The sequence below is a fragment of the Littorina saxatilis genome, linkage group LG15 (genome assembly GCF_037325665.1).
Source record: "Littorina saxatilis isolate snail1 linkage group LG15, US_GU_Lsax_2.0, whole genome shotgun sequence".
Taxonomy (NCBI): Eukaryota; Metazoa; Mollusca; class Gastropoda; order Littorinimorpha; family Littorinidae; genus Littorina; species Littorina saxatilis.
In genome coordinates, this window is record NC_090259.1 from 38,391,356 (window position 1) to 38,403,963 (window position 12,608).

At 40.6% G+C, this 12,608-nt stretch overlaps 1 protein-coding gene across 1 annotated transcript; it reads right to left on the reverse strand.

Moving 5' to 3' along the window:
• Positions 1-5,493: 5,493 nt before the first annotated feature.
• Positions 5,494-11,294, reverse strand: LOC138949273 (putative peptidyl-prolyl cis-trans isomerase dodo). Its single transcript, XM_070321057.1, has 3 exons — positions 11,229-11,294; positions 6,515-6,706; positions 5,494-5,826 (listed from the first exon to the last, which is right to left on the reverse strand). The coding sequence occupies exons 1-3, from the start codon at positions 11,275-11,277 to the stop codon at positions 5,606-5,608; spliced, it is 462 nt and encodes a 153-aa protein (XP_070177158.1). The 5' UTR covers positions 11,278-11,294; the 3' UTR covers positions 5,494-5,605.
• Positions 11,295-12,608: the final 1,314 nt, after the last annotated feature.

Sequence of the window (12,608 nt, forward strand, 5' to 3'; positions counted from 1 at the left end):
TGACAAGCGATATCCTGTTATTTTCTAAATTAACTGCACCACCTGTCACCGATGAGAGCTTTTATTTTCTAACGCATCTGCCTGTGTGTCTGTATGTGTGTTTGACTTTCTGTCTGACAGTCTGTCTGTCTGTGTGTGTCTCTATCTTTGTCTCTGTCTCTCTCTTGTGTTTTGATGAAATTAAATAAAGGTGTGCTCCTTCACAAAATCCTTTCTGGCCGTGCACCACGTACTTTCATTGCCGCAACGTTTAAAGCCAAACCAAACCGAAAGTTTAATGTCCTAATTCCAAGGATAGATCTCTGTAAGTCACGTTTTATTTTTATTTTTTTAATCTTTATTTTGTTATTACAACATCAGACATCCACGACTTTGCTAAAAGCATCTTTAAAAAAAGAAAAAAAACTGAGGCACAATAAAACTCACATTCATATACCCCATATTCAGTTCATTTTAAAATCATATAAACCTACTTTTCATCTCCTTTCTTATCTTTCCATAACAAAATAATGTGATAGTACAAATAACAAAAATATCCTGTTCTCTCTATATCACATAATCGTAGATTAGAAAAAATAGTAAGGAACAGCATATAAATGATCCTTATCTTGCTCAAGTCAAGTTCAGCTTGTCTGTTCCAACGTGTCTCAATACTTTCAAAAAAACACATTTTATTGTATTTAAATGATGGAAGACTTCGTTTTAGATTTATTTTCATATTATTTGTCCATAGCATCAGTGTTTCCAGTACATAAAAACTCCAAATTTGGAATACACATTTGCTCAAGCATGCTTAATATTCAGTATTGTTTCACAGCTGTACATGATTATGATAACGCTTAGTATTCGCGTAAAGCCTTTGATATGAACACATTCCTGTGATGTTTTGTTTTCTACTTTTTGTCTCTTTTTTTCTACGTGTATGCAAAACTAATCCCGCAGATGCAAGCCGACTTGTTCTGCATAACCATAACTCTGTTACTTTTGTTGCACATGTTGTAAGCACGTAGAGCGCTTACTTCCCTTTATTTCTGGGATACATGCAAGATTGTGACCAACAAGGTCTTTAGATTTTCTTGAGTATCTGATTGTCTGATTATGGAGGTCTATGAAGAGGTCTGTCTACCTGTCTGAGTGTTCACGCCAACACGCAACCGCATACTTATATTTGCAAGGAGACAGCCGTAGTTTATGTTGTATTCATGGCTTTTGTGTTTGTGTACTTGTGCAAGTCAGTATGTCCACTGTGCCGCGTGCGTGCTCTCGCACGGATGTGTGTGTGTGCGTGTGTGTTCGGGTGCATGCGTCTGTTCTGTTTGTGTGTAGTGCGTTCGAATCCGTCATCTAATCTGTCCATTTCCAGCAACACACACACACACACACACACACTGTACACATGTATACTGTACACACCCACTACAGACACATTCTGTACACACACATTGTACACTAACACACAAACAACAAGAAAAACACACAGAGCCATTTTTCTCATAATGACTTCATTATACATCATATTGTAATATTTGTCTCGAAATGGCATTTCAGCTCATGCATATGCTCAATGAAAATTAGCTCCCTTTCTTTTATCTTCAAATAAACTTTCCACCCCAAATTCAAATGCAAGTTCATCAGTACAAGAGCTGTACCCTCTTGAATCATATGCACAACTGAGCATGAATTATGTAAGCTTGCAGTGAGTATGAGCAATATTTGACAAAAGAGCTATGATACAATTACAGCTTATGCCTCGGTCTCACATCTACGAATGTCACCCGACTTTAGGTAGTCGGCTGGAAGTCGGAAGAGGTCGGAGAGTTCGTGAGAATTAGCAATTTTGTTTTTGAAAAGTCGGATAGTTCGGAAGGCCCTTCAGACTGTTTTGAAATTTTCAAAACAGTCGGAAGAGCCTCCCAACTCGGACGAATAGAAATTTGTCGGGTGGTGTTCGTAAGCGTGTCGGTTTAGTCGTAAGGCGATTCTGATTAGTCGTAACGGTAGTCGGAAGACTCGTAAGGGTGGTCGGATTTGTCGGTAGCATAGTTTCGATCGGATTAGTCGTAATGGCAGTCTGATTTGTCGTTAGGACAGTCGTTAGCTAGTCGGTTTAGTCGTTACACTGGTCGTGAGAGTCGGCTATTGTTCGGAAGTTTTTCAGCCGGGCCTGTCGTAACTGAAGTCGGAATTGTCGTTACTGCAGTCGGAAGTGTCTGGACACATGTCGGATTTGTCGGCCCTAAAGTCGGGTGGTTGTCGTCTGCTTGTCGGCTACATGGTCGGATCAGTCGTAAGGACAGGTCGGGAGTGAAATTTGGAGCCAAATTTGCATCCGACACTTCCGACCTAGCCGACTTAACTATCCCCGACACTTCCGAAAAATCGTATATGTGAGACCCAGGCATTACAGACATGCCAAACCCTTGTGACACCTCAAGTGTAACAATTAAGATTTTTGGAAATTTCAGCGTAGCAAATGATGTATGTAAGTGTAGCATTTTCTAAAACTGTATTCCCACATCCGCATTTATTCCATCTTGCACAAGAATAAATATTTTATATAAAATTTGATTAGAATGCAGGAACATAAAATGCCCATAAGATAGAATCTGCAGTGCCACTTTTCAGTGAAGACAATGTTTTAAACTTTTATGACCCATTTTGTGGCCGTTACTCGGAGTGGGAAGCACAAAAGAATACCAGGACTCACAAAAAAGAGGGAACTGTTGCATGCTTGAGATTAGCAACCTTAAGCTTGGCGTAGCAATTGCTCTTAAAACGCAGCATGCTAGTTGCTACAACGAAAGCGTATATGTTGGCTGCTCTGTCACTGTGTAAGCTTGGAGAGATTATGGGCAACAGTTGACAGAAAAGCTACGAGTATGATACAGTTACAGCTAACGACCAATGCAAAGAGCTGCTACGAGTGTGACAGACCTGCATACCTCACCTGTCACCTGTCAAATAAATCTACAGTCCAACCTGCCCTAGCGCCCACCTCTTGAGAACGACCACCTGTCCAGAACGACCACCCCTAAGGATCCCTGACAGGCTTTTTCTCTTTATAATTCACCTTTACATAACGACCACCTGTCTATAAAGCTCACTGTTGGTCAGTCCCTTGGGCGGTCGTTCTTTATTTGGTGTTTAACGTCGTTTTCAACCAGGAAGGTTATATCGCGACGAGGAAAGGGGGGAGATGGGATAGAGCCACTTGTCAATTGTTTCTTGTTCACAAAAGCACTAATCAAAAATGTGCTCCAGGGGCTTGCAACGTAGTACAATGTATTACCTTACTGGGAGAATGCAAGTTTCCAGTACAAAGGACTTAACATTTCTTACATACTGCTTGACTAAAATATATACGTACAACCATTGACTATTCGATAAGAACGCTGTCTCTTTGTTCAAATAATCTTTACTCAAACAATGACCACGGTTCTGCAATCAAAGAAAGGAAATGAACTATGTTGACTAATAGCATTAGGCAACATGGAACTGACTATTGATGTACGATTATGACTCAGCTAAATGTGTAAAGATAAAGATACTGCGCATGGACAGAAGCTTGTGACTATGCATGAACAACACTATGATTGAATTATGAAGTAGCTTAATTGCATAGAACAGAACTTACAGATAAATGAGGTGAAAGGTTCTTTCTACAGTGCACGTGTTTCATTTGCGGCCATCTTTGATCTAGAGCTTTCAAGGAGTAACTGTCTATTTGCAGGAATAGATCGTAATCAGTTAACTATATTCTATACAAGAAACACTTAACAAGGGTAAAAGGAGAAACAGAATCCGTTAGTCGCCTCTTACGACATGCTGGGGAGCATCGGGTAAATTCTTCCCCCTAACCCGCGGGGAGTTTGGGCGGTCGGTACAGACAGGTTCCCCTGTACATGTACTGTAGTTCCAGTTTCAGTGGTCAAACACTGTTTTTAAGTAGCAGCCAAGAAAGCCTTTAGTTCACAATACCAGACACAGGCAATACAAGTGTTCAAAAATGTATGTTTCTAAAAACTAAAAAAGTTGAGAAAAAAAACCCATTAGTTACCGGTAGTTACAGGAGTTTTGAACCTAGTCGACCACATAGGGTAATCTTGAGGCTTTTCACACAAATCCAGATTACTTTAAAGACCACATCATTAATAGTCAATGCCATTGCAAGTGAATACTATTCAGTCAAAGTTAACCGAGGATGAAAGTCGCATGCTCATTTTAATGCTTGTAATTATCTCAGGGCCGAAGTGCACGAGAAAGTTACCACCCGAACGGGAGCCAGCCGCTGAGCTGGATTGGTTGAAATCACACACACACCTCAGTTTCAACCAATCAGATCTTGCAGCAGGCTCCCGTTGGGGTGGTAACTTTCTCGTGCCCCTCAGCCCAGAAGACTGGTTCCGCATAAATCTCGCTTACTGTATTAGGCCTAAAAAAAAAATAGTCTGTTTACGGTATCCCGACCAACTCTATTTTTTTGCGCGACCCTAGACTTTTTTTGGCATTTGGGAGAAAAAAAAAAATAAATAAATAAATTAAAAGTCTGGGTTTTTTTGCAAAATAACTGAAAAATATGTTTTTGGGGAAAAAAAGAAAAGAAAAGAAAAAAAAACCTGACCTACCTACCGACCCTATTTTTTTTGGGCCTATGTTACCGTAAACAGACTATGTTTGTTGTTTTGGCCTTACACACGCCGTATGCATTTAGAGAGCTTACTTCCCTTTGTTTATCAGATCTTTAACCAACCAAGAAAAACAATTTTGTGGCACATGTAGCTTTGTAACAGAAGACTAGACAGTGAAATCATACAAGAAGCAGTGTTATAAACAACGAGAAATCAAATGAATTAACTTATAAATGATACAATTATTATCTATTTTCAATCTCATTTGATTCTTAGCTTTGTTCACTTTCCCACATACCACCCGGTCTTAAAACCAATCTTCTGATCTCAACACACACACACAAATGTAAGAGGGGGGGGGGGGGGGGGGGGTTAAGAAAAAAAATGCCATAAGAGGAAGACAGAGATCATTCTCAACAAAATAACGGTTTTCTGAAATGCATTTGATTCTCTCAGTTTAAACTTCTGCACCACTAAACACAATTAATTTCATGCAGAAAAAATCCAAACATAATTCCTGATACAGGGTCACATAGAGGTTTATTTTCTTCTAATTTGCTATACCATTTATGCTCCAAATAAAAACAGAAAGAGAAGAAGTGTTTTGGTGAAGATACGCCTCATGAACAATGTGTAAAATAACTGCAAATCGAAAACATAAAAGAAACCTTTCCAGAACAAGAAATACCTGGAACCATCCCCATCCTTAAGTAACATTAACAGCATGCGTGCCTTTAGTCAACCTTTATTTTTAACTTCCGTGTTATTTTCAACATTTAGATGCCGCAGCAAAATGATCAAAGAGATATTATCCAAAGAAATGAATGCAACAGGGAGGGGAAGGAAATTTCATTTTTCAGTTGCCCTATAAATCATATCAGACTCACTAAACAGCGGCAGTAGTCGTAAACAACACAACATCAAAATTCAAATGACAGTAGAACGTAAAGCTGTGGTTCAGATAAAAGCCATCCATCTCAGGCTGTACGCAGAATAATATGAACGCCAGAATCTGTATCAACAATGTCCGACATCTGACCAACTTTGAGGGCAAAGGACGCTTCTTCAAACGGTTTCTGCATCTGTCCGTGTCCAAAAGGTCCCAGGTCGCCTCCCCTTTGTGCCGAGCTGCAGTCGCTGTGTTCCTTGGCAAGGTCTGCGAAGGTCGCCTGACCCGACTCAATCATCTCCCGATATTCTGGAAAACAAAGATAGATTGTGCACATCATTTTGTTGATAAATGTATGGTAGGCCCTCTTACACTAAGATAGATTGTGCACAACAATTTTTTAATACATGTATGGTATTGGTAGGCACTTTATTGTAAAACCTCAAAACATCTGAGAAAATTAGGTCTGAAGAAGGAGTTATACTTTAAATGGAGGTAAATTAACAGAGGTTTTAATTAACAAAATTGGTGAGAAAGCCGTGTCTTCTTCATCTTCTGCATTCATAATCATAGGCTGAAACTCCTACGTACACTTGTGTTTTTTTCTCTCTGTATGACTGTTAAAACCCCGCTATTTAGGCAGCTGTACGCCAATTTCGGGGTATGGATACTTGGTATTTTCGTTTTTCTATAGCTGATTATATGATCTTTTTCCCTGAGCATTTGGTCCTGTGCTAGCAAGTACACACAAGGGAGATACAGCACTAGCAGGTCTGCACAGGTCCTTGGAGTTCGGACAAATGTCCACCCCTATAATCACCAGGTGCGGCCAGGACTCGAACACTCAACCTTATGCAAGGGAGGCTGGCATCTTATCTACTAGGCCATTGAGCCCGCCAAGTAGTGTCTTAAATGGAGGTTAAAAAGATAACTACCATACATGAAAACACCCACACATACACAAAGAGAAACTTGTGTGCAAACACACACTGTTTACCATTTAATAGCTCAACGGCTTCATCCTTGGTCCGCGAGATTGTCTCCCCCTTGTAGTTGGCAGGTCGTCGTGACCCCTTGTGTTTGACCAGCAGGTGAGAGCACTGGACCTTGTCACTGTTACGCTCCGCTGGCTCTGTGGGAGGATCCCACTGGCTCTCTTTTGTGTAAATATTCAGAAAGTACTCCTTGCCTGAAAGTCAAAGCAATATATTGCAGAAACTAACACAAATGCAGCCCAACTAGTAAAACAAAGTGTACTTATGTTCAATTATGCTGTATGATTCTGTGTTCGTGTTATTAGAAATGCGATGTGGTGCCAAAAGAAAAATGTACAATGAAAATGGACATTAAAGTTTTCTTATCTTATCTTATCTTATCTTATCTTTTGATCAAATGCAGCCCTTATTTCTCAGCTGACAAGACACACAAAATACGAGCTGTTCATACCGGAAGAAACCAGAATGTGGCAAACCCACCTGTTGTCATAATACTGATGAAATCATACTAATTTGCATCCCCCAAAAGTAGCAATTATATGGCTGACTAAATGGCCGTGTAAAATGGTCATACAAGTAACTTTGTAAAAACCCACTCGTGCAAAAACATGAGTGAACTGTGGGAGTATTAGCCCATGAACGAAGAAGAAGTATTAATTTGTATGATCATTTTAACAACAGTCATACATGTATATCATATATATACCGGTACACATGTCGGTTTTTTTCGCACATCAATGACCAATAATAATATATAATTAAATTTGACCAATTTAATGGTACATGTGGGTCACAAACAAGTGAGTAAAGGAAAAGTTCCGCTATGCGCATTGCAAAAATGGGTATTAAATTGTACAACTACAAGTGGTTAAAGGAAAACCCATCATTATCACTAACTGGATGCAAGTAGCCAAAGCAGTGTACATTAGTATTGAAAACTGTAAGACTAACAATGTTCAGTATAACACTAACAGTAACAGGGCTTTGCCATTTTTGAGGGGATGGAGCCATCCTGAACTCAGGTCAAAATGAGTTCGGCTCATTCTCTCCCTGTCCTACGCGAATCTATCAAAACTAGGAATACAGAGTTATCTCCCATATATATGTTTTTTGAGATCAGTGTTCCCGAGACGAAAATGATTGCAGATTGGCCGACTTCGACAGTGATCTCCGTTCTGTTCTTCACAGTTGTGATAAAGACATCGTTCTAAGGTCAAAACAAGTTGAAATTTTGGGACTGCTGCCGGAAGGAGACCGTAATATATGGTTGCATCACTACAGAAAAAATCGTCTGCTTCAGCGAACACTGAACCCAAACGGTTGATTATCACGTGACACTTTTGCCATATTTAGACAGACCTGGGAACCCCTGTTTTGCACTTGGAGAATTCTCAAACAAACTTGGTGTATTTTCAGAAAAATATGCGTATTCAAAACAGCATTAACTCATTCGCTGCGTGTCGGAACTGGAATTCCGACACCTGTGTTTAGCGTTGGCTGCGTGCCGGTACTTGAGTTCCGACGGATATCACGAATTTTTAACGGTGTAAACGGTCCTGCTGACCAAGGGAAACAACCCCTGCAATGAACTTCTATCTGTCTACAGTGGTACCATTCACTGTAAACAGTTCCTTCCCTTAAATTGTTGGGATTAATAAAAATTTTGTTGACGGTGTGCGACCCACGTGTTTTGACTTTTCCAAGATGGCGGATCGTTCTGCTGAGACGTAGTAACTTGAAAAGAGTGCTAGAACGTGTTATTCAGTACGGTTCTGATCTTGACCTCAGTGATGATGATAGTGGAGATGATATTTTAGATTCTGGTGACGATTTTGTGCCAATGGACGATCATTTGGGTGATGATTCGGGCAATGCAAGTGTCGATCATGACATTGTGTATGATGAACCCATGACGTAGAAAGTTTTTTTGTTTTGCTTCAAATTGGATATTTTGCCTGGATATGAAGACAACAAAAGGTATGTACTTTCAAATGTTTCATATATTTTCTAAAAGAGTAAGTTCCAAACTTTGCAAAAACATAAGGTATGTAAGGTTATCTTGTGTTGTTGATTTTTAATAATTTTTTCAAAATGGCTCTAAATCGCGCGTTGGCAGGGAACACAGGGGAAATTTAGACGCGCAGCGAATGAGTTAAAACATGCCTCATGCGCGTCCGTCACACCGTTAATTAAGTTTACCTATACATTTAAAACAAATGCTTTTTTCAATTTTTACTGACAAAAACTGTACCGTATTTGACGGACTACAAGCCGCGACTTTAAAAAACAAAATCGCATTGCGGCTTATAAAAAGATGCGGCTAAAACGTTACCTAAACTTGAATAGCATTCACCTAATGGAAGTCGCCGCGGATTTTCATTTCGCTCGATGAGCGATTACCGGTACTTTATTAGCTCTCTACTCAAGACTCGGCGCTTTTCTCTTTCATTCGCGAATCTTCGTTTGTCAACAAGTCGTCGTACAGAGAAACACCGGATGTAACAGGATCTCGCGCGCGCGAGATTTCGGTTTTTTGTGTCTCGCGATAGTTGGAGGAGCGAGAGCCGCCATGTTGTGTTTTCGTCTGCTCGAAATGTGCGCTAAAGTCGTAAATCATCCCAAAAAAGCTTATTCCGGGCGGGACTACATGTGTGTGTTGGTTACAAATTGTGTGTGTGTGTGTGATATTTTTCTTCAAACTTTTTCACTTTTCTTCTTTGTTTCACTTGTTTATTCTCGGAGCCGATTTCGCCAAATACCGTACTTTCGTTTGCCTGGTTGTTTTGATTGATTGACACGATCCGATATTTTTTTCGACGGTGGCTAATAGTGACGTAATCATGTGCCAAAATACCGGATCGGCTTCAGGATGGGCTTGTGAAGAAAAGTAGTCTAGGAATTTTTCTCGTCGTATTTTTTTTCCACCGACCGTACTGAGCGTATTCTCGACAATCATGCGTACAAAATACGGCGAAATCGTATGGGTTCCCAGGTCTGTTTAGAGTTGTGTGCACAGTAAATACAGCCGCGAAAAAATAGCTCCCTTGAAACTGTCTTACAAATCAATTCCTTTGTAATTTAAAAATTACACAACACCATGAAAAATCATTATCGACGATCGCGAATCTGCTTATATCAATAATACATTACAAAAAGCTCTATAAATGTTAAAAAAAAATCGGTGTCCTTGCCAGACAAGGAAACTCAAGGCATCCTGTCAGGGAGAGAATGAGCCGAACTCATTTTGACCTGAGTTCAGGATGGGGATGGAGCATGTTCTGGCTATCACTATGAGGGGTAAAGGAAGTTGCCTGTGATTCTGTCTGAGCTTTGGTAAGAAAGTAATGTAAAAATAAGTGTTTTTCTCAAATCTGAGACTTTTCCTACAACTATAAGCCAGGTTGCAGGATCTTCATGCTCACACTCACACAGTCACAGTGCAAGTGATTGTGAGTGACAAGGGGGATATATTCTGACACAAACGAGTGTGTACACAAGGAAATAAATCCCTTGGCGAACACGGATTCGAACCCACGCTGACAGCAACGAACTGGGTTTATAGCAAGCCCGCAAGTGACTGCGCTACAGACCACAGAGAGAGAGACGATGACAATTCTTTATTTAACTAGGGTAATAGTAATAGTAATAGTTTCCATCTCTCTCTCGCGCTCTCTCTCTCTCTGAAGTGTGTGTGTGTGTGTCACTGTGTCAGTGTGTGTTTTAAATTTAAGGATTTCTTTCTTTGTGCACACACTCGTTTGTGTCAGAATATCCCCCTTGTCACTCAAAATCACTTGCACTGTGACTGTGCCAGCAGTTCGGCCTCATCACCTGCTGCACTCAGTATCGGAGTGCCGCTTTTCTACCCAGCACAGTGAAGGACTGGAACTCTCTACCAGCAGCTGTCGTCGAGGCCCGCACTGTCGACACCTTTGTGTCGCGCGCCTCGCACTAAACCAGCAGCCACTGTGACTCATGTCCCCTCCCCCCCATACTCCCCAACTTGTGAATTTTAATGGACTTTTGGATGCTGGAAACGCTGCTTTATTGGACTTGCGCAACATCCCATAAGTGCCGAAATAATCACTACTGTTGATTGTGGGCAGTAATGGAAAGACAAGACAAGACAAGACCCTGTAAGACCCTATAACTTTATTACGGAAGGATAATACTAGCATTAGGTCCATATGTTCCTTTCTTACAGCTAGTCCCTACTACATTACACACATGAAACGAAGTACAAAAATGAAGAATTTAAAACACACGGTGACACACACAGGGACAGTCACAGTGACACACACTTCACAGAGAGAGAGAGAGAGAGAGAGAGAGAGAGAGAGAGAGATAGAGAGAGAGAGAGAGAGAGAGAGAGAGACAGAGAGAGAGAGAGAGAGACTCAGAGAGAGTGAGACAGTGAGAGAACTCGAAAACTTTATTACGGACGGATAAAAGCATTAGGTCCATATGTTCCTTTCTTACAGCTAGTCCGTACTACAATACACACATGAAACGAATTACAAAATTGGAGAATTTAAAACACACAGTGACACACACACTTCAGAGAGAGAGAGAGAGAGAGAGCGCGCGAGAGAGAAATGGAAACAAGAAAAGTGCAATTGGCACCCGTTGAATAGAATCCCAGTTGTGAGAAAAGGTGACAAATGTGCCTGAATATGTTTGTAAACCAACAAAAACTTTAAGAGACGCCTTAATTACCGGTTGAACGGCTGACTTTTCTTTCCCATCCTGACGGTACGTCTGCCATGCTGAAAATTCTCACTTTGCACTGATGTGAAGTACTTGCGTCTATACCGTTTGAGTACTCGATGCCGTTTGAAGAAAATTCATTTCTGGAATAATTTTCTCATTATTTTGTCGTCAAAAATAGTGTCACAAAGCTTTATTTTGTATTCAATATTTCACCTTTATTCGCTGAAAGTTGACTCTGATTGAAACCAAGTTAATGTAGCGACTTGTTTCATGCTTAGATTTTTTTTGAACTGCTAGGAATCAGTGTTTAACACTAGTCCCCTTGTAAAAGTTATACACAATCTGTGAGAGTGAATTTATATGTAAGTTCTTGCAGTGGTTAGGACAGAAATAACAAACCAGATTGGGCTTCGCACACACACACACACACACGCACGCGCACACACACACACACACTTTAGTCTTGCAATATATAGTCTCAAATACTCATATAAACAACAATGAGTTCAACAAGTTTTATTTCCAAAACTTTTAAAATTAAAAAATTAAAAAATACATATTCCCAATTGTTATTTTATTGACTCCACACAGACAAAGCCTTCTTCTTCTTCTTCTTCCGTAGAGGACTGGGTTCTTGCGAAGCCGTCTCAGAGTCCTGCGGTTGAGTCACTGTTACCACGGACCCAATAACTCTATTATGGGTCCGAGCTGTTACCGAGAGTGGCTAGCTCCGGCAAACAGCATAGCATCCTGTCAGGGAGAGAATGAGACCAGAGACTGTAGAGTATGTATACTCTATAGTCTCTGATGAGACCTCCTATCATTTTGCTCGGGAGCTTATGTGGTTCGTATTCAGGGGCGGATCACATCATTTTTAAGGGGGGGGGGGGGGGTTCCAAATTCCTTTTAGGGACAATTCCACGACAGGCGACAGATGGAATTACCCCCCCCCCCCCCAAAAAAAAAAAAAAATGTTGATAAAAACAAAGAAAATTGAGCTTCTTCTTCTTCTTCGGCGTTCCAGGAAAATTGAGCAATCTGGTGCAATCTGAACAATGAAACTTCCCCAAAAACACCTTCCAAAAAGTACATTTAAGAAGACAAATTTGGAGTAAAATAAAGACAATTGTCCGGTCTGGTGCAACCTGAGCAAGGAAATTACCCAACTACTTTTCAAAACCATCACTAAGAAGACAAAGGCCGGCTCCTAGGAGAGTCCGGGGGCATGCTCCCCCGGAATTTTTTTGATAAAAATCAAGCAAAATGGAGCAATCTGGTGCAATCTAAGCCATCAGTTTTTCTTTGTTTTCAAATTTTATTTTCTCATTCTTTTTTCTTAGGCTAGGGGGGGGGGGGGGGGTGTTCCGGAAACCCCGGAAACCCCCC

Bases quoted from the DNA above. Each gene is read 5' to 3' on its own strand.
- LOC138949273 (XM_070321057.1), bottom strand. From the start codon at position 11,277: ATGGCAGACGTACCGTCAGGATGGGAAAGAAAAGTCAGCCGTTCAACC. The intron at 6,707-11,228 runs GTAATTAAGGCG...TTTGACTTTCAG, and splicing joins AAAAGTCAGCCGTTCAACCG to GCAAGGAGTACTTTCTGAAT. The intron at 5,827-6,514 runs GTAAACAGTGTG...TTTGTTTTCCAG, and splicing joins AGCCGTTGAGCTATTAAATG to AATATCGGGAGATGATTGAG.